Source organism: Puma concolor, chromosome A3 (genome assembly GCF_028749965.1).
Source record: "Puma concolor isolate L17-30 chromosome A3, mPumCon1.1.hap2, whole genome shotgun sequence".
NCBI classification, from domain to species: domain Eukaryota; kingdom Metazoa; phylum Chordata; class Mammalia; order Carnivora; family Felidae; genus Puma; species Puma concolor.
This window is the reverse complement of record NC_141669.1, coordinates 109,479,631-109,502,143: the sequence shown is the minus strand read 5'-3', so window position 1 is coordinate 109,502,143 and position 22,513 is coordinate 109,479,631. Positions and strand designations below refer to the sequence as shown.

General features: G+C 38.1%; 1 protein-coding gene across 2 annotated transcripts in view; it reads right to left on the bottom strand.

Moving 5' to 3' along the window:
• Positions 1 to 215: 215 nt before the first annotated feature.
• Positions 216 to 22,513, bottom strand: part of GPCPD1 (glycerophosphocholine phosphodiesterase 1) — a 50,998-nt gene continuing 28,700 nt past the window's right edge. The window contains exons 11-21 of one of the 2 annotated variants that reach the window (XM_086701739.1): positions 21,735 to 21,789; positions 19,220 to 19,312; positions 16,482 to 16,559; positions 15,712 to 15,751; positions 14,258 to 14,319; positions 12,264 to 12,329; positions 10,594 to 10,730; positions 9,954 to 10,089; positions 9,359 to 9,519; positions 4,856 to 4,927; positions 3,514 to 3,651 (exon numbers count right to left, since the gene is read on the bottom strand). In XM_086701739.1, the coding sequence (XP_086557865.1) occupies positions 4,903 to 4,927; positions 9,359 to 9,519; positions 9,954 to 10,089; positions 10,594 to 10,730; positions 12,264 to 12,329; positions 14,258 to 14,319; positions 15,712 to 15,751; positions 16,482 to 16,559; positions 19,220 to 19,312; positions 21,735 to 21,789 (853 nt within the window). In that variant the 3' untranslated portion in view covers positions 3,514 to 3,651; positions 4,856 to 4,902. Of the gene's footprint in view, positions 3,652 to 4,855; positions 4,928 to 9,358; positions 9,520 to 9,953; positions 10,090 to 10,593; positions 10,731 to 12,263; positions 12,330 to 14,257; positions 14,320 to 15,711; positions 15,752 to 16,481; positions 16,560 to 19,219; positions 19,313 to 21,734; positions 21,790 to 22,513 lie in introns of both variants that reach the window. The other variant, XM_025932818.2, reaches the window with a different exon arrangement.

Here is a 22,513-nt window from a genome sequence, read left to right as displayed (position 1 = left end):
CTTCCACTCAGTCTCATAATTGTCCTCACTTAGCATGAAGTAGAAAATTGGTTTACAGTAACCCACCTGTGACCCCAAGCAACTGGGGCAGAGTACACATGCAAACACACATGCACACGCATGCACACGAGCACACACCCTCCAGACAACATAGCCAAGCATGCCGTACAAAACCGTATGTATACTGTGAAACAATCTGAGTTAGGAAACTAGGATCGTTGCCACCGCCATTTATTTGTCTAGTTCATGACTAAGTATGGAACACTATAGTAGTGCTAGAAATGCAAAGAGGTCCCTGCCCTTAAGGGGCTTACAATCTTAGGGAAATAGAACAGGCACATAGAGAGACTGTAAGAAAGCACATGCTAACAAACGCCACGAGAATTCAGAAGGCAGCATAGTTCAAGAACACGGGATTAGGAATCACAAAACCCAGTTCTAGTCCCAACCTGGTAAAAAAGTCAGTTCACTTCTCTGGGTTTACTGGCCCAGCTACAAAACGAAGCAGTGAGATTTAGAGGCTGCACGCATTTGTTTGCATCATAATTCCAATCAGAAGCTGAGCAAAGTTTTATGGAAGAGGCGGTACCTGAGCTGGACACTGAAGGAAGACAGAGAAGGCATTTCAGACAAGGAAAGGGGTACTGAGGTACTGAGGTAGGCCTGGGGGGGGGGGGGTTGGGAGGAGAGGAGACACAAGGAACAATGGCAGTGAGGTAATGAGCGGCTGTGGTAGCCCTGAGGCACTACCGACACAGGAATGAACTGTATTCCTCACATTCACATCCAGTCAGTTACAGTACAGAGTTCCAGAGAGTAGAAAACACCAGAGAACAATGGCGGCATTTTATCAAACATTGCAATTTCCAGAAAATATAAAACGATTTTAACATTATACCTCTACATTGAAAATTGACATCAACAAACTGTTCCCACTGTCAAAATGTAAACCAAAGTTTACATTCTTAGTAAACATAATTAAATCTCTTAATTCAAAAGGACATTTGATACAAATTATTATCCCAATAATTCCAACATTTTTCTACTATGTTCCATGCACTGTGGAAATAAAAAGCCAAGGTCCCTGCCCTTGAAGAGACTGCAGCCTGGTGAGACAAACCACCATGCCTACCTAGAATGCACGGCATGATCCAGGTATGCACATGGCTATGGAGTAAAAGATGGACTCATCCCTTCTGAACAAGTTTCAGCAAGGACTCAGAGGAGAGGCCGATGGCTCAAGGAGCAAGGAGTCTGGCAGGGCGAAAGTGTCTGTGGGGAGGAGAGGGCTTCCAGGCACAGGGCGCATGGCTACAGACAGGGAATAGCGTAGGAGCATGGCGTGGCCAGGGGAATGGTGGGCACAGTGGGTACAGTGTGGCCAGAGCACTGCACAGGGCAACGGCTAGTGGTATGGACGCCTGGACTTAGTCCTAGAAAAGTGGGGGAGCTACTGCTTGCTAGGCTTTAATTTTCTACTAACCCTGGTTTATAAGGTCAGGAAGGGATGCAAAGGAAGTGAGCAGTGAGGCTCTTTCTGTGTCATAAGCAGTCCTTGCGAGCTCTTTGCAAATTACATTGTTCAGGAACCGCCCCCCCCGCCCCTCCCACCTCTCCTTTCCCTTTAGGATCTTGAGTCTTCAACATGGAGCTGCACTGCCATGGGACTGGAAAGGCACAGGGGAGGAGGGCAAGTGAACAGGACCGAAAACGCACACCTACAGCTAACCGAGTTACCATAAGGTAATGGTCACTGTACTGTACACAGGTCTGCAGACAAAATGAATTTTTTCAGAAGTTTTCTAAAACTGCCTAATTCACACCAAAGTCATACCAAAGTGGTGGAAAATCTTTCAGTGTGGGAAAAGTATATAGAACACTTGTAGAAGACTGCATTTCCTAAACTCTTTTCCATTAAATATCAGTGTTTCAGCACAAAACCATAACATAGGATTTCAAAGCCTATCCTCACACGATTAAGACTGAACCAAAACTGCATTGTTTGGCTTAAAAAATAAAAAGATACACCGTGTAATTCCAAGTCTTAGGTTCTCAGCTAGGATTCTCAGCTAGTACTAAAATGTGTCAATGCATGACTAAACTGCCTAAGTGAAGAACATGCAGTAAAAGGCAGATGCAAGTAGGGCATTACTTTAGGGCAGGAGTCCAATGTCTCGTAGTAAGAGAACCAAGTCTATAAAAGTAATACCTTCCTGAAATTTTGTTTTAAAAGGAGGAAAATAAATCTGTGTATTTTATTCAACATTCATTCTTAAGTTACAGTTAATGCCAAAACAATCAGCTTCTAAGGAAAGAAACCTTAGTATAATCCTAAATACATGCATATACATTTAGAAGGATCGTCTACATTTCCTAAATAAGTTACATGCCTGATATACATTAACCAATAAAAAATACCAATGTGAGAATTCAGGACATTTATTTTTCTGCATGGAGATTTAACTGCTGTACAACACACACACACGCACACACAACAAACCCACAGAGCAACGGTGTGTAATAGGTAGTGAGAGACACTTAAAATAAGCATATTTAAAATGCCTACAAACAGGCTTTTTTTTTTTTTTTTTTTTTAGGCAACAAAATATTTTCAGTCCTTGACACCTTCTCACACTCACCTAGCACCACAGATGCAAGGACTTACAGTAAACATGTACAATCTCATGCTTAAAACCTAAAGCATGCATGGAATAGAATTTACACATTATGGCCTACTCTATTAAGTATGCACTACATACTTCTAATATTTTATACATTAAATTACCCTGCAGCATTTTGAAACTTTAACATTTATGCAAAACAACTTTTGAAAGACTTATGAGACAAGTTTTCAAGGATCACCTCCAGGCTGTTTACACAGGCATTGGTTTGGTTAAGTGGGAGAATGGCAGCAGCCTCAAGGTTCATACTGAATGAAAATGGTGTGTGTGCATGTCAATCCATGTAAAAAATACATATATACATAGATGGCACAAAGATTTGTGCAGTTGGAATCACCAGTGCAAATGCATGCATTTGAGGTACTTATTTTTTCCATGGTCAGGTATAATTATGCATAGTCATGTTCCTCAAGTGCTAAATATTTCAGACCTGATCAAATGAAAGTTGTAAGAACTGTAAATATATTTATATAGTTAATTTCCAAGCACTATGGTTTTAATGGACATTTAACATTATATGTTTACATATTTAGTTTAAAATGTTTGCCAACCAATAAATTTTCTCATTGTAAAGAGACTGACTGGTAATTATACCTGGCCAAATGATTTAAATAGCATACTTGAAATCCTAGCAAGAATTGTAGTGAAAGAGTAAAATACTTCATTATTGCTTCATTGGACTGAGAAACCTAGAAGGCATAGATAAACAATGCTCAGTGATGAAAAGTGAATCCCCACAACAGTGGTGCGTGCCCCAAAAGGGCCTCTGCCCAGTAAAAACTAAGCACTCCCCACGTTATCAATGCCGTTGGCATCCACATGGATATCAGGCTCCCCGCACAAAGATGAGGGAACAAAGCGGCTAACAGTGGGACACAAACAGCTCTTAAGCTCTGGCAATTCTTGCTTCAGGCGTTCCAACTGCTCCACTTGGAATATATTTGGCTGTTCAGGCATCCAATCATATATCCTATGATGAAACAAACAACAAACACATAAAATAGTGTAATTTCATGGTTCCCTTAAGACCTGACTTAACCTTTTCAGGAGAATTTGATTACAGAATGCCTGGAACATTCGTAGTACAGGAGCACACCCTCCCCCAACTTTTTACAGGATGGAAGTTATCAGCTCTGTTTAAAAATACTTCTCCATCTTTCTAATAATGCGGAATAACAGCATTTCTTTTTGGGCCCGTGATGAAAAAGCCTGATTATAAAGCAACTGAAACAGAAACTGAAATAAATCTGTAGTTTACTGAGTGACTGATTCTTCAGGTATCTTCTCTCCAAGTGAATCAATCGACAAGGCCTTATTTTATGACGGGAAGCTAGAAAGAGGCAGAGCTGGAATCCATACCCAGCTGTGACTTCAAAGCACTGAAGATGTGCACTGAGAACTGTCCTGAAGTTGTGTGGCACAGGCACACGCACTCACAGTTGAGAGCCCAGAAAAAGCCCATGTGACAATGCCAGCACTGCACTGCCCATCAGCAGAGAGAGGACAGCCTCTCAGGCCTAAACGTGAGGGCCGGGCAGCTCACGTGAGGTGCGATGACAGAGGTCACTGTGGTATCAGAGCAGGAAACAATTTCCAAGAAAATGAGAAGTGACCTCTGGGTCAAGACAGAAGACTGAACTGAAGCATCTACGTTTACTTTCCCTGTATATCCCATTAAAAAGAAAATAAAGGGATTAAAAAAGAATCCATGCATACAGGGAAAAACAGAAACAAAGAGACACAGTAACACAGTTTTGGGAGCTGGGAAACAGATGCGTAAGTAATAACAAAGTATTTTAGTTAGCCGAGCGGAAAAGGCCAAATCACCAAATCACAAGCCAGTAGTGGAAACCATGAGAAGGCAGAGTTAAAAGCAGCACCCGTTTCCCCTTAGAACTAGGGGGAGGGGAGACTAAAACAGGGCAGATGAGGTGAGGGCCTGAGCAGCAGTGAGCATCTCCCTTCCTCCTAACTTCCTGCCATGGAGGCTGCCCCACACCCCTGAGGTTGGGATTTCAAGAATTTAACAGGAAATGTCTTGGAATGGAGGACAAGACAACCAGGTAAGGGTTTGGGCATTTTACAAAAGCCACCAGCACCAGGAGACAGTCCACACATATCACACATGCAAAATTCAGAGACATGCCTTCCCTTCCCCAGATCTCATCCCTTACCTGATTCCCAAGAACCCTGGGAGCCAGATCTGGATCCTCTAGGTAGTTTATATAGATTCTTCTGTGAGGAATCTGGTCAGTCAAAAAGTAAAGTTCTGAATCTACTGACATCAGAAGTATGACCAAACAGGCCACTCACATCATCCCACAGTGAAATCCAAGTGAACAACGCCCCATGCACACAGAGCCTCCAACAAGCTTTTTAGATCCCTATTTCTTATCACGAGAAGCAGTCAAGGGTTTCTAAGCAACTTGAGGAAAGCTTCTAACATGTAAGATAATGAGCCAAAGAGAAGAAAATTCCAAACACACACACACACAAGTCCTTGATGCCTTCCTAGAAATAGTTCATTAAGCCCAAACAGAATGTTATATATAGAGAAAAAAAAGCGCATTCAGAGAATAAAGACAGTTCTTAGAAATTAAAGACACAAAAAAGTCAAGAGAATGTGTGGATGATAAGGTTGGCAAAATCTTTCAAAGTGGAGCAAAACGACAAAGATAGAAAATAGAAGAAACAATAAGAATTAGAAGCCTGGTCCAAGAGTGTGTCATATGTAAACTAAAGGATTTCTTTTATAAAGGGGGGGGGAAAAAAAACCCCAGAAAAATGGGAGACAAAAATCAAAGAATAATTTACAAAATTTTCGGCATCTTCAAGGACACGCATCAACAGATTAAATGGGCTGCCATGTGCCCACCACAAGGGATGAAACCAGACCCACAACAAGACCCATCTCTATGAAATTTTACCACACTGGTGACAAAAAGAAGACTCTCCAAGTTTCCAGACAGGAAACAAAGAAACCACTCGTGCAGAAACAAGATTCAACATGGTTTCACACTCCTCAACAGTAACACTGAAAACTGTGAAGCTGACGGAGAAATGCTTTTAAAATTCTGAAAGAAAATGGTTTCTAACATGAAAATTTATGCCCAGCCACAATACTTCCAAGCATGCAAGACCACATATTTACTTTCCATGTCTTCCTTTCTTTTTTTAAAAAATTTTTTTTTTTTCAACGTTTATTTTTATTTTTGGGACAGAGAGAGACCGAGCATGAACGGGGGAGGAGCAGAGAGAGAGGGAGACACAGAATCGGAAACAGTCTCCAGGCTCTGAGCCATCAGCCCAGAGCCTGATGCGGGGCTCGAACTCACGGACCCCGAGATCATGACCTGGCTGAAGTCGGACGCTTAACCGACTGCGCCACCCAGGCGCCCCTCCATGTCTTCCTTTCTTAAGAAGTTACTGAAGGGTGTGTTCCATAAAAATAACCATAAAGCAAAAAATATCTGGACCACAGGAAATGGAAGCTCAGACACAGGAAGGGTCAGGGAGCAGTCTTCACTCAGGATGACAGGAAGCAAAAGCAAAAGTTTTGCAAAAGCAAACTTGGCAATTACCTAAATGTTCTCAAGTAGAATAAACAGTGGTAGAGACATAGCCATGAATACTACACAGTCACGAAGATGAATAAATTATAATTACATACAATAAACAGATTGACTTTAAGAACATTATAACAAGTGGGAAAAAAGTACAAATAGTCTAAAGCCATGAGAAACTAAACGATACTATTTAGTGATTGAAATAAGAATTTAAAATTTTTAAAAAGAGAATAATAATTTGATAAAGTTGTATCTGAGAGAGGAGATAAGGGAATTGAATTAGGGAGAGGCAAAGGGCAGACTTCAAATCTAATGCTAATATTCTTTAACATGCGTGTCTGTTACTGAATTTATATTTTAATTTTTTAACCATTTGAGCAGGTACAGTAATTATTTTATAAAAATAGGAACATTGCCTAATTACTCTATTTGGCAAGTATTTGCCCCATACCAAAATGAGAAACAACCAGTTGAGAAAGGTAAATTAAAGGTCATCTTATCACAAATGCAAAAACTCCAAATATCACCAAATCGAACACAGCTCTTTATATGCCATAACGTACTGCAAAAACATGATTAAATGTAAAATCTACGGTGTGTTAATACCTTTGTAAAAGGAGACTAAATCGGTTTTTGACCCACTAAAACACCTCATCTTATCAATAATTCCCCCAATGTAAAATAAATCAAAGGCTCCCAAATCACTAATTGTTCAAAAACTTCTCCACAATGTCTAAATTTGATGATTAAAAAAAAAAAATAGTAACATAAGCACATTACATACCAGAACAAAATAGCTTAAAAAACATCAGGGCACAGGAACTCAGCTAAAAACAATGAAAGGGGTAACAGGCACAGGGGACTGCTGGTTTTCACTGTAAATCTTGTATACACATACAAAACACACATACATACTTATATATGTAGCTCTCAGATTAAAGTGTTAAAAAAAAAAGAAAAGTTCAAGGGTAAACACCAACTCTAACAGATTCTAGCAGGAGCCCCACCCTGAGCTATCTCCTCAATGTCTTCAACATAGTCCTGCCCTGAGTCATGCTATTGCTTCTGCCTGAAACTCAAATCCTGTCAAAGCAAACTTAGCCACTCCCAAAAACCAACTCAACACTTCCTCTTTGAAAGCATTCTTATTGGGGCACCTGGGTGGCTCAGTCGGTTAAGCGTCTTGATTTCAGCTCAGGTGGTGATCTCACAGTTCATGAGTTCGAGCCCCAACACAGAGTCTGTTTTGGATTCTCTCACTCTCTCAAAATAAATGAATAAACTTTAAAAAAGGTACTCCTATTGATCCTTAGCCAGGAAGAACTCTCTTTCTTGGGGGCTTTTTATCACAAAGTATATTCCTGTTCTCCATTACATGTCACAATTTGGCTCTAAGTAAGGCCCTTCAGATGAAGGGAAGTTATTATACACGGTATGTCTCACAATACATTTCCTTGCCTGAAAATATTTGCAATCATCCCTTCCTTCTCCTCAAAGAAAGAAATATTCTCCAAAATTTTGCTAAAGCCAGCACTTCTTTCAAATGATTAATGTAAACATTTTATTTTCCTTTAATTAGTTGGAAATGTCTCATATAAGTGATGTAAAATTTTTATCTTCATTGAACTAGTTGGAAAGGTCTACTATAAGTGATACAACTATACAGGACAAACGGTAAAGGGAACTAAAATCAAGGAAAGTATTTTTTTTTTAACGTTTATTTATTTTTGAGAGACAGCATGAGCAGGGGAATGGCAGAGAGAGAGAGAGAGAGAGAGAGAGAGAGAGGGAGGGAGGGAGGGAGGGAGGGAGGGAGGGAGATACAGAATCTGAAGCCGGCTCCAGGCTCTGAGCTGTCAGCACAGAGCCCAACGTGGGGCTGGTGATCATGACCTGAGCTGAAGTCAGACACTTAATCGACCGAGCCATCCAGGCGCCCCAAGGAAAGTATTTTTTAAAACAAGCCTGGTAAGAATTTCATCACTTACTCTTTGTACGATGTTGCTCAAGTATTAGTAAGATTGCCCACCCCTCAGTGGACTAAATGACATCCCTTCTAACCCAAAATTTCTTTATATTAAGCAATCTTTTCATCTATCAGATTGGCGGCTCTCAAACTTACATCAGAAACACCTAGGGAGCTTAAAAAAAAAAAGAAAAAAAAAGTTCAACAAATACTTGAACCCCTACTGTGTATCACACATTATTCTAATTTTTAGAGATAGAATAGTGAACAAAACAGGCAAAGAGCCTGTCCTCACGGAGCTTGTTTGTGTGGGCGTGTTGGGGTGGGGGAGGGGGGAAAAGAGATGGAATCTGCTCACACGGGGCCTTGGAAGGGCCTGTGATTTTACTCTAGGTGACACAGAAAACTGCAAGTTATAAGCAGTGATAGGAGCTGACTTTAATTAGAACAGGCTCCCTCTGGCTGCTGTGCTAAGAACAGATAGCAGGGAGGCATGAATAAAGGCAGTGGCCAGTGAGCAGACAACTTCAATAATCCACGTGAGAAATGAGGTGTCCTTCTCAGTGGAGACTGACTATATAGCAAGTGTGGCGAGTGGATACATTCAGGGTAGATTTTGAAGACAGAATCAACAAGATTCTGCTGACTGGTTTTGGGGTATGAGTTTAAGTACAGTCACGAAAGACTCCAACGATTTGGCCTGAGAAACTGGAAAGACAGAGTTGTCATACTGAAATCAGGAAGTCTACAGAAAGAACAGATGTTGCTAGCTGGATACAAAAGTTTAAGCAGTTAGGGGAAACGTCTGAGATGTAAAGGTTGGAGACATAAAACTTAAGAATAAAGGTATGAAAAGCCACAGAACTGGATGAGACCCCCAAGAAAGTTGGTGGAGAGAGAGAAGCATCTGGGGGAGAGAGCCCCCCAACCAAGACAAGAGTACATCTGGTATGGAGCCCAGTGATCTGAATGTTTAACAAGCTTCCCAAGTGGTTGTGCTATACTCCAAAGTTTGAAAAACTCTACAAATAAATGTTAAACCTCAGGCTGAACTACAGAATTTTAACTAAGTTTAATATTACTTTTAATTTTATAACTATTTTTTTCCTAACAATACATGAAAACTTTTCATGAAAGACAAATACCTATCATAAATTAGACCATTAACTCCAAACTCCTTCAATTTCTTTCTGTTTTCGGGATCATTGGTATCATCACCCCAGCAGAATATGACTAGTCCCTTAGCTTTTGCCTCTTGAATATAGGATGGGTTTCTGAGCAGGTCTTCAGTATGTGCATTTATTCCCTAAAAGAAGAAAAATAATTTACTCATGAGAAAGTAACTTATTAACTGCAAATACTAATTGGTCGTATTCTACATCAGTGTTCTCCAAAGTAGAATGCACAGGGAAAAAACTGTTAGGACTTTTTCTTACAATTACAATTTATTTATCAAAGAAGTCTACAGTCTAGCCATTTTAGATGATTCATAAAATCCACTCAGAAAACTAAACTACAAGAACTTACTTAACCTAGGCCTGGAAGAAAATACTTTAATGTTCATTTAACTGCTTTTTATTTTGAGATCTAATATCCTCATTTTTAAGTAGAGCTATCAGCTTGCTAAACATGGGTCAAAACTAACCAATCAGATGTGTAAAATAACACAAAAACTTATTCACTACTGCTCTAAGACATTTCTTAAAAAATTAAAATCTAAAAAATTCAAATGTAACTTACCAGTAGGTTTTCAAACTGTGCAAAGCTCATTGCAATGGGGGTTGTCCTAGATCTGAGGTCCATGAGTTCAGGGTAAATATCTGATTTTCCTTGAGTCAAAAATAATATGGGGTATTTGTTCTGCTTTTGCCGAACCCTAAAGAAGACAATAAGAAAATACTTTTCATCAGGGAGATAATTCTTATATATCATTTTAGAATTTTAGGAAACTGTGACTATATAAAGAAACCGCCCCTGCCCCCCCACCAAAAGAGCATAATCCCATGACTGAGCTATAATCACCATTAACATGTATTGCATCTTTCAATCAATAAAAGAAAACTTTTTAATTATTCTATAAAAAAGCTAAAATATTTTCAGAAATGGCCAACAAGAAAGCCCTCGAGGGTTTATATTTGGTAAGGAGGATGTTACCTGCCTATAAAATGAACACAGAGTGTGAGGTACTAGGACCCTGTGGGTGTGAGGTTTGCTGGAGTAGAGGGTAGTTCTTTAGAGGTGTGAGAATATATAGAACCTAACTGGGAGGACAAGTCAAGGGTGAAGTCTGGGCAACTTCCCCACCTCCAATCACAACCTCTGTCCCTAAATCCCAGCTACGGTTTAAGAGTCTAGGTGAAAACAATTTAATATTACTCACATAGTGCAAATATCTGCATCGAATGAAGAAAACACTATTCTCCTCTTCCCAGAATTTTCTAAGACAGTTTTTAAAATTATGTCCAAAAACAGATTCATGTCAAAATACGTTGATAAGTTACCATCCCACATTCCATCCTATATGGAAAAAATAAACAGAAAAACAAAGGCCATTAAATATCCTAGGATCACAGTGCCAAAAAAAAAAAAAAAAAAAAAAAATCTTGGGAACATCTAAGCCAACTCTTATTTTACATGGGGAAAGCTAAGGCTTGAAAAGATTGAGTGATTTGCCCAAGACCACACAGCTGCTTAGTGATGGTGCAGCTGTCATATTTCAGGTAGAGACACTTATATGCAAAGTGATTATATCATCAATAAACTTTTGCTTTAATAAGTTTAACAGAATAAAAACCAGAACTCTGGAAATCTGCACCTTACTAACTTTAAAATATTTTTATATAATCTTCATGAACTGTAAGACAAAAGGACTCTACTTCACTTGCTAACTCATTACAAAAAGTCCAGGTAATTATGAATTACTAGTTAAAAATCTCATTCTTTGGCTCTAAGGCATATCAAGTACCCTCAACACGTAATAAAAATAGTCTCTAAATATAGCTAAGATACCAAGAGTCCTGTTGATATTCAAATATTAGGCATTTTATCTATTAGTCATTAAAATAATCCTAAGATGGGTGATGGGTATTGAGGAGGGCACCTTTTGGGATGAGCACTGGGTGTTGTATGGAAACCAATTTGACAATAAATTTCATATATTGAAAAAAAAAATGATAATAAAATAAAATAACCCTAAGAGCTCAGAAAACTAAAAATCACTTATTAAGAAAAATCACTATGTTAACCAGGACCAGCTTATCATAAACAGCTACTTAGAAGGCATGATTTGAGGGCAGTTGTAGATTATTCTGATCAAAACAAATTCTAGGATATTGCTCTGATTGCCCAATCATACCTGAATTAACCGCTTTCAGTGCCCTCCCCACCCCAACAACCCTCTTACCATACATCCTAACCATTTACACACATCTCCATCTGATATATTCAATAGTGAATTATTTTCCTCAACTACACTATTCCAAGAAGGCAAGTTTTATTCTGTTTTGCTCAGTACTTGAACCCAGCACCAACAAAATGCTCACCCATAGCAGCTTTTCAATATATAACTGTGGAGCAACAGCAAAAAGTCTAAATCTGTGACTGATCTAAAACACACCTGCAGAAAATTTCTTTTCTTGATTAACTATTACTAGCTACTATTGCCACTTAACAGAAAACTGCTTAGGAAATTACTGAAAATATATGTTTAAATGGAGGATAAGAAAACAAAAACTCATCAGTTACATAAAGTTCTTAGTTTCCACTGTTCATTTTATAAGTATGTCCAGAAACCACCATATTAATATCCACATGAGACATGTTTAAACTGAAATTTATACTACAATACATTCATCACTCCTTTCAAGTACTCACATATAAGGATAAAGTATGCTTTTATTAAAAAGGTCCAACAAGCACTGTGCTTGCTGAAAGAAGCCAGAGTAAGATTTCAGTCTTACTTTTCCACTAAAACAAGGAGAGAGGAACAAATGCATTTGAAGAAATGGGGAGAAAGAGGAAGAAGAATGTGTTACGTCAAGGATTACTTACCCTTTGTTGGCAGATCCATTTTATTTCTATGTTAAACCCTACATCTTCTGGCAAAGACTCTAAAACCTAGAGTTTTGTTTGTTGGAGGTGAATTTTGTTTTGTTTTTGGTGAGATGAATGGTAGAATAAGAGAAGAAAAAAAAGGAAAACAGAATTACTACAAAAAAGCAACCGATAGTAAAACATATCACTAAGTAAGGATAAAATGTTTTGTGCCTTCAGCATAAACCACTATCTTTTCCCATACCCCGAATTACAACATGGTTGGTGATTAAATTAAACAAGAGATTAAGCAGCAAAAGCAGTGGTCTATGGCAAGATCTGGGAGGAAAGATACACTACCACTACAAAAGACACATCCTTAACCTAAAGTCCTTTCGCCATCAGGGATCTTGGGTCTGCCCTAACCAGCTGCATGACAAGTACCTTAAACAGTTTGTAAACAATTTCATGTGTGGCTGTTTGACCTTCTTCTCTGGTATCTTTAGCCTTATTTTATTTAATGTACCTATCACATTGTTACCGAGCTAATACAAAATTAGAAAAATAAGGAAAATACTGTATATTCGTGTTAAGACTCCTAAACATCAAGTTTCTCCTTTAAATTAGGATTGTATTCATTAGCCTTTTTTGGTTTTAAAACATCTGTGATTAAATTACAGCGATGGTGACAGAGTGAATAAATGTGTGTTTAATTTATCTGGTTAAATAAATGTTAAACTGTTAATACACAATTTTTTTTTTTTTAAATTTTTTTTTCAACGTTTTTTATTTATTTTTGGGACAGAGAGAGACAGAGCATGAACGGGGGAGGGGCAGAGAGAGAGGGAGACACAGAATCGGAAACAGGCTCCAGGCTCCGAGCCATCCGCCCAGAGCCTGACGCGGGGCTCGAACTCACGGACCGCGAGATCGTGACCTGGCTGAAGTCGGACGCTTAACCGACTGCGCCACCCAGGCGCCCCAATTTTTTTAATAATTGTATTTAATCACAAGTCTAGGAATCATGTGATTTCTCAGAACCAAATGATTTCAGAATTCTGAACTAGAAGAAATGATGTAACTTAACTGGGCTTCATAAATAACTGAAAAATTACTCCAATCAGGTTTTAAACACACTACAACAATGTCCACTTTAGGAGTTCTCTGGTAGCTTCCTCTGTAGGGTGAATAATCATGATAAACTGAAATGATATACTGTTGCCTAAGATATATCTACTGTACCTGACATCACCAGAAAAAGACAATGGAGAAAAGCAGAAGTTAGGAAATGGAGCCAGTGGGAAAAAAAGCAGATCCAGCATGACCAAGGAGTGCCTGGCATCCATATAGGCTTGCCTGCTAATATTAAAGGGATTCCTGTATGAATTGTGTCTAGTTTTTAAATCCTCATGCTAGTATTTGTTATGTTTTTTCAGGGGAGTTCTCGAAATTTGTGTCTCATTTTATGTAACCAGGGTACTCATTTTCTTTGGTTGGACAATCTCATTTCTCTCCAAACGCTAAGGAACAGTTTGGTGTTTTTTCAAGTTTTTTATTTATTTAAATAATCTCTACACCCAACGTGGAGCTAGAACTCACGACCCCAAGAACTGCAGGCTCCTCCAAAGTGAGCCAGCCAGATGCCCCAGGAACAGTTTTAAACATTGTAAAAATACCTCTCCCACCATCACATGTCCCTCTCACCCCTTTTTTCTGTGCCTTCTATTTCTTGTTTATATACAGAAATGTGTGAATTTCCTATTCTTACCAAATTAACCCATTGAGGTGAGCATTTTTATTCATTTGAGCAGGTGAATTATTCTTAAAAAAAAAAAAAGAAAGAAAAGTAGGATAGGTACACAAACCAAAAATGTATCTTCTCTAAAAAGAATCAATAACAAGTTTTTATAAATGTTGTCCTTGACACAGCCTTGTTAGTGCCAAAATAAATTATTCAAGTTATAACAGAATGAATGAAGTAAGTCTTGTGCTAGTTTTCCTAAGAAACTTACCATCTTAAGAGAAGGAAATGGCTGATTTTCAGAAAAAGAATTTTCTTCCTCAACCACAGATTCTGAAATTTTAAATTATAAAAACTCAGTAGATAAAATACCATTTTATCACTAAGATCTTTTCCTAAACTCTTAGGACAAAGAAAGAGATGTAGAGGTAATTAGGAGACCCTTTTTATGCAGTATTTTTTGAAAGCTCGTATATTTATTATGTTTATAAAACCTCCATTTTGAAATAAGCATCCTTTATGAAGACTAGTTTGCAACATTTCATAGAAACACCAAGTTTGAGAGTCCAACAGTGATTATTTCTTACTACTTTTACAAAGTAGTCACCAGCAGTGATTAGTTATTTCTCAATGGAATTAAAGAGCAGGGTCCTCTTGCTAAGGCTTTTATTTGAAATATCAAAATCAGTTTAGAAGCTAGAAATTAAGAGAATCTAAAGCTACCATTGTGCTTTTGTTACCACTACCATTTAATTCAAATTTTATCTCAAAACATGTAAGAATTTTTTTCCAAGAGGGCAAAAAAATTTAATATCAAACTTTTCAACTTTTCCTTTCTTAAAAAAAAGTGTATTACAAAGACTAAAGTCATATAATATTTTCCACGTAAATATTAAGTAATACTAATAAATTAAATGAATAAAATATATTTTATTTTTAACAGTCATGAAATAGCTACAAAGCTTAGAAAGTCCTATCTATGCTCTAGGGATACACTTTGGTCTTTAGCACTTCACAATTTCTTCATAAAGGCATTCCAACTATCCTGTTATCACCACTGCAAGTAAACATCTAACGAGCACCTACTATATACAGAGCACTGTAAGTGTCTCAGGGAATACAAAAACATTTTTCCCACCCTAGAGAGGTTTACATTCTAGTTGAAGAGACAGGACATGTACAGAATAAAGGGTTAAAAAAAGGATCCACTAAATCTCAAATGAATGACACAAACTATAAAGTTCTATGAGAGTACAAAGTGGAGTTACAAAGGGATTCCACAGGCAGGACAAGCTTTGGGGAAACTGAGGCACAGAGTGGTTAAAGTAACCTGCCCAAGGTTACAGTAGGTAAATATTAGAACTGGATTCAGACTCCTGGTTCTGGAGCCAGCTTCTATACTTGATTTTTCCTCTATTTTGTCATGGTTACAAATGTTTGGAAAGAGAAAAGAAAAAGAATGTTTAGAAAGAATGATAAGGTACAAAATCATAAAGAACTTTGATGATCAAGCTAAGAAAACTCGTAACAGTAAAAACATGTAATTACTATACACACGACATAAATGCATTTGAAAATATACGTAAAGACCTCATATCTATAAAATTATTTAGATAGCCCAGTATTATACACATTAAAATGACCAACAGTAGTTAAAAAGAATAAGGAAATACCATATATATGTTAACTATGAAATGAAAACAGTGCTTCCATATCGGTACATACCTTTCAGATCTTTAGATTTCAGTGCAGTCACATGAGCGAGCTAGAAAACACACACACACACACACACAAAATGCAATTGGAAAAAAGTCTTAGTTTATGAAGGTGTATGGTTAACAGAACTGTAACTTGAAAAGCTAGCAAGTTAAAGAAAACTGTAAAATGTAGAATTATTAGTAAGAATAATCACTAACAACTGTATATATTTCATATGTGCATACATACACATAAGATCATGATCAAATACCCAAGTAGGGGAGAAGAATATAAATAAAAATTCTTAAGAAAGTGTTTATATTCAATCAACCATTTATTTAGGTATCTAACGAGAACAGGAAGAGTCACCATATAAAATTACATGGTATAAAAGATACACAAAGCTTAGATAGTAACAGAAATATAAAAACCAAGGACAGCATAAAAGGCCAACTGTAAAATAAAGACAGTTAGATAAAGAAGGGCTAATGCCGACCAGAGGCGACCTGAGACTACGAATGAGAAAGAAGGGCTAGCCCTTATGGTCTACCTACAAAGGATTAGAGCCAAGCCCCTTCACATATGCAGAAACAGTGGGGTCCATGGAAACTGTTAGAGAAGACAAATGGATTAGCACAAACCCATTTTTCCTAACAGAACAGAAAATCAAAGCATACGCTCTATACATGCTGAATATACAGTCATCTCCATGCACAAATAGAACACTACCATAAACAAATAAGTATAAATCATTCTAAAACTGAAAGATCATTTACACTGTATGCTATTGTGACTACCTTTAACAACTGGAGTTGGTCAAATGTTAATTCCTTTACTGGAATTTCAAATAATTCAACTGGATCAGCATCAAATTTCTAAAAAGAAAATAAAGAGAAAAATAAGCCTCAAATTATTACTTAATGTTGACCCTAGTCAGGCCTAACAAGTGGCCACAGTGAGCCCACGTAGGGGAGCTCCTCTCTTTTAGCACCACCTTCCAGCTCTTAAATTCTGGCTTTTGTTTTTGATGTAGGTGGGAGTGCCTGGAAGAAAATAACAGCTGGGGGGAGGATAGGACCCTGAAGACACAGAGAACAAAGCCAGAAATCAGTTATTTTCCCCTACTTCCTGTCATTCTGTTCACATTTTATTTGACCTATATATCCATGTTACATGACTACACAATCAACATGTACAAGTACTATGTAAGGATTAATTTCTGTCGGTAAATTTCTAAACTTTTCTCAATCTTTCATACTTACGTTGGTTAAAAATAGCCACAGAAATCAATGGTCACGGGAAACAAATGTCTGATTAGCGCTAAGCAGTAATATGTAATAGGAACTCTAATCTATTATGTTTTCCCCATGAGCAAATGTTTTATGTTTTATTTTATTTTATTTTTTTCAACGTTTATTTATTTTTGGGACAGAGAGAGACAGAGCATGAACGGGGGAGGGGCAGAGAGAGAGGGAGACACAGAATCAGAAACAGGCTCCAGGCTCTGAGCCATCAGCCCAGAGCCCGACGCGGGGCTCGAACTCACGAACCGTGAGATCGTGACCTGGCTGAAGTCGGATGCTTAACCGACTGCGCCACCCAGGCGCCCCAAATGTTTTATATTTTAATACCATATCATATGTCACATTGTTCAGGCATGAGTTAATGGACCACCAATAAATCTTCAACAAATATGCTAAATCCTTTACATGTATATTCATTCATGTACATATGGTATGAAGCCATGTATGCATAAAGCTTTTCTAGAAGGATACAAAATAAACTATTAAGAGTAAGAGAGTGTGACCAAGGAAAAAGGGGAAAAAGGAAGGCTTACTCTTCATAATCTTTTGCAGTTTTTTTTTAAGTTTATTTATTTTGAAGGGGGGGAAGAGAGAGAGAGAGAGAGAGAGAGAGAGAGAGAGAGAGAGAGAGAGAGAGGAGGGAGGGAGGGAGGGAGGGAGGGAGGGAACACATAGCAGGCTCTGCACTGTCAGCACAGAGCCCAAAGCAGGGCTCAAACTCACAAACTGTGAGATCACGACCTTAGCCGAAATAAAGAGTCGGACACTTAACCAACTAAACCACCCAAGCGCCCCTTCTGCTGTTTTATAATGAACATGAATTTATTTTATGAAATAAAACTTGCTTAAAGTACTTGCTTAAAATACTTGCTTAAAAATTAAAACTAAAAATACATACAATTTGATATTTTCATTCCCTAACTCATCATCCAGGTTCAACTGAAGAGCAAGACAAAATCTGATTAACAATAGGATCAGTAATACTCTTCAGGTAACTCTCACAGATTTTTAGAAATTACAGCTGGATTCATTAACCTCCATCTTGGTTACTAAGATCTTTAGTGCTCCATTCCTTCTTTTTCTATTTTGCACTGATTTTTTTCCCCCATGGCAAAACCATCTGCTCCTTTTCTACTAAGTTATATTTTACCTCTATCATCTAAACAGGTGCATATATATCCTCCCCTCCTTCTCCTAATACCATTTCACAGAAACAAAACCATGCTTTTCTATACATCATACTAATCCGAATCCCCATGACTGATTCGAATTCACGAGTAGGCAGAGCCAGGTGCCTTGCCATATCCACATATACCACAACAATAGTGTCTGGTAGAACATCATACATGATAGCAAATTAGCCTGAACTTTAAATCATCTCAACAGAAAATGATACTCAACAATTTTAAAGAAAATGGCAAATGATCCCTCCTAGTTTAAGTCCTTAAGAAATCACTTAATTGGTATACTAAAGTTTAAGCACTATGTAATTATCAATTACATTTACACAACAATTACAATTTTTAAGAAACTATATGGATTTTCAAATCTTCTGGACTCTATCCTCCACCATGCCATTCTCCATTCTATCTCCACTCCAGTCCAGGCATACTGTACCTCTGGCCACATTACCACTCTCCCTGTCTCTCGTTTCTGTCCTCTTAAATTCCCCTTATATCAAGTACTTACACCGGGAAGTTTAGTTCTGAACATTTCCCTTCCTGGCTCAAAAGTCTGTCACATCTCCCCAGCTCTTAGGTCTACACCCCATTACTGAGGTCCTCCACTATCTGGCTCCAAAGCATTTTTCCACTGTGGCTCTTCTCATTTTGCCAAATCATATTAGCATATTAATTTGAGAAAAAGCTGGAGGCAGAAACAGAAGGGAGCCTAGAAAATAGACACTATAAAAGCTTCCTCTCTTGCTTCAATACAGGAACAGTGGCAGACTGACATAAAAGGCACCTGGAACGTCCTTTTGTTAGATAACAGAAAAAAGCAAATTGAGCAGTACAGAGATCCTGCTCTAGGGAATTATTATTCCTGTCTCCTCACTCTCTTGATGTTGCAAAAGCTTGACAGAGGAAAGAATTGGTAGTAATCAACTAAGAAAATGAACTGATCAACTCTACTTAATAAATAACTAAATATATACATATACATAAAACCAACTTTCTAGTGTTCAAACCTAAGTAACTCTAAGAGTTAAAAATGAAGGAATTTCAACATACCTTTTTCATTGTCAAACAACAGGTGAGATCATGATACACCACAGGCACAAAATCTTTTGAAAGATGTACATCAAATTCTACAAAGGCTGCACCCTAACAAATAAAGGAAACAGGGATTTGAAAAACACTACCTGGCCCACAATACATCCAAAACTATAAGGACGTAAAAAATTTACTATTCACTATAAACTTACAGACTTGTACATAAAAACAAAAAACCTCCTCATGAATTAATGTTACACTTCAAGCTTTTTCTAAAAACTAATTTCTTCTCTGAAAACAATTTTAAGTATTTACTTCATTGTGATAGCATAGCAATTTTCTCCTGGCAAAAATATGGGCACTGATCTTCTTGAACACATCCCAGGGCCACTCTGTGGCAACAGCCGGCCTGTCACCTCCACCACTGCTATTAGCAGAAATGGAGTCCACCAAGAGCCAGGAGTACAGGGCCAGCTGGTGCCTTCTTGCCCCTAGGTCCCAGAGCTGGACAGCTGGCCCTTGGAGATGAGGAGGGAAAGGAGTAAACTGCCGTGCCTTAGCTCTGCTCCCTGCTGAACATGAGCAGCACACCTTCCAGCCCTTCCAGGCAAAACCCCAGAAGCAGCGTCAAGAGGAAAGGACGGTGCTGCTGAAAACACAGAGAGCAGCAATGGGGTCAAGAACTGCACCGCACAAGCCCAATCTCCGGACAGAGCCGCAACAGGATGGAGGACGAGAAGAATGAGTTAAGGATGCATTTTTCCAAGTCGGACCCACTCTGACATAAGAATTAATTCAAATAAAGCTGAGAACATAAACTGACCCACAAAGGTGTGAGTTCACTGAAAGAAAGCCAGTTGGGATCAAAGGAAACAAGGTCTGAGAATTCTGTTCGATATTGCAGCCCAGAGAAGTGCTGTGTGGGGACGGATGATACACTTGCACCCCTCCCCGAGCTTTAGGTCACGGAGGGTATTCAACTTGTGAGCACACGTGGATCCCAGACTAGAATCGAAGGAGCCCATTTCCTTAATGACTTCTGAAGCAGGAAATAAGTTTACCTTCTTCTAGTATTGTAAACAAGACAATAACACAAAGCTTTTCTACCGAAGAGAACAAACCCAAGCACCCTTAAATAATTACAAAAATTAAACGAATTATGTAGCTCTTTAAATGTTTAACTTTACAGGATCACCATCCTTCAGGAAGATAATTTTACCAAGTGGTAAAACTTGATCCCAAAATCCATGTGTGAGTGAGCTCTAAGAAATAAGCCAATAACGTACCAGAACCTCTACAGGGATATTTGTAACATTAAAACAAATAAGCCATTAATAACTTGCATATGGCATTCTGAAATGTGATCAGCATGAATTACAAAGGATCTCATCAGAACATGGAAGAAAAAAAGGCTTAATGACATCCTCTCTCAAAAAGCATGGAGACAGCTAAAGTTCCTTAACAGGGATCTTCATGTATTTACAGCTAATAAACCAATGTTTAGAACAGTTAGCTACAATGAACTAAAACTGGTTCCAAATGATGAACTAGAGCCCAACATACTCATAGATTTAATATAATCCTTTCAACACAAAGATAGAAGTGTCCACTATTAATATTTTTAAACATTAAAATAATTAATGTAAGATGTAATGAACTATAAAATGCAATATTTATATACAACTAAAAGGGGAAAAAATGGTGCCAAACCATGATGCAAGGTTAAGAAAGTTGTAAAACCCATACCCATTTTAGAGATGCTAAAATATGAAAAAGTATGTCTTAGAATAAGTGTGGTCATATAAGTGATAAAGTTAAACATCTATCTAATCAAGTTTACTTGCTGAACTCTTTTTTAAAAGGCAAAGTTTAAGGCATGTGGAGGACACTGTGGAGAAAAAAATGATAATAAGAGCATGAGATGGTCCTCCGTTTTCACCTTAGCCTAACTTGGGAGCATGAGGCCTTTTAGTCAGGTACAGGGCAGCAGGGAGCCACAGGGGAATCTCAGGTTCTTGATTAAATATGTCAAGTTGCAGTCGCTGGAAAAAACTACAAGCTAAAAAATGGACACTTTATAACTGGATAAATTTCTTAATTTAACATAATTTAACTAATCAAGATGGTATGCAGGATATAAACTGACAGACTTAAATGTTAACATAAAACCACTATCAAATCCTTCTATAAGCATTATTTCCAAAGTATGTGAATGAGCACATTACTGAGTTAATGAAAACGAATGCTTACTGGGGAATGTTTTCCTTGCCCCCATCACTCAAAACTTGTAACCTCAAACAGAGATGCTAATGATTCCATTGTTTTCATGCCAATCTTCACCAAGAATCTAAAAACAAATGCTTAGAGATACTTTATCTTCACTTAGATATACATTCAGAAGAAGCATACAGTTTCAACCTACTTAACTTTTTTAAGCTACTAATGGAAGAGACTCCCCAGGCCCACATTTCTCTACTTTCCTACCTTTGGACCAATATTCCCAAGTTGTTTAAAAGAAGAGAGGGTCACTTACATGACTAGCAGCATTTCTCAAAGAAGCAATAGTATTTTCTTGAACTTTAGCAAGCCTGAAAGAGAAGAACTATATATAGTTATCATCCACTATAGAAAAGACAAAACAAATGTGATAAGCCAACTCTATCTTCAACAATGGAAACAGTTCTTATCCTGTTTTGAGGCTACTTCTGCCACCACCAAATTAAGATTGTGACCATCACTTAGTTGGTGTATGCATTTATTCCATAAATGCAAGCTCTAATGATTATAGGTATTTACAAGCTTAACATAAACATATCCCACACCCACGCATACCTCCCCAAGTGAGTTGACCTATCAAGGAAAACAATCTTGCAGCGACATGACGTATGAGAGACGCAGATACTTGCTCCTTGCAATGGTGCCTCAGAGGACTTAAATATTGGCAGACCAGGGGAGTGGGGAAAGGCTGACACCCAGCAGGGCAGAAGTATGGAAATGATACTGAGAATAGGTGAGGAAACTGAGCCCCAGAAAGGGAAGCATGCCAAAAGCTGGGATCACAACACACAGACTGAGGTTTGGGCTGCCTCCCCGCATCAAGCTTTCCTGGATTTCTCTTGTTAATGTCCTCTCGACATCAGTTCAGCAGACATTAGATTAACCAGATAGTCTTAGGAGAGAGTCTCCAATTAATTTGAATTGGGAACCCTAATCACCAAATTACATTAAATCCCAGGTAATAATAAAAGGCTCATTTGACCTTTAGTGGGCCAAACCAATGGAACCTTACCATGCATAAGCTACCAAATGCTA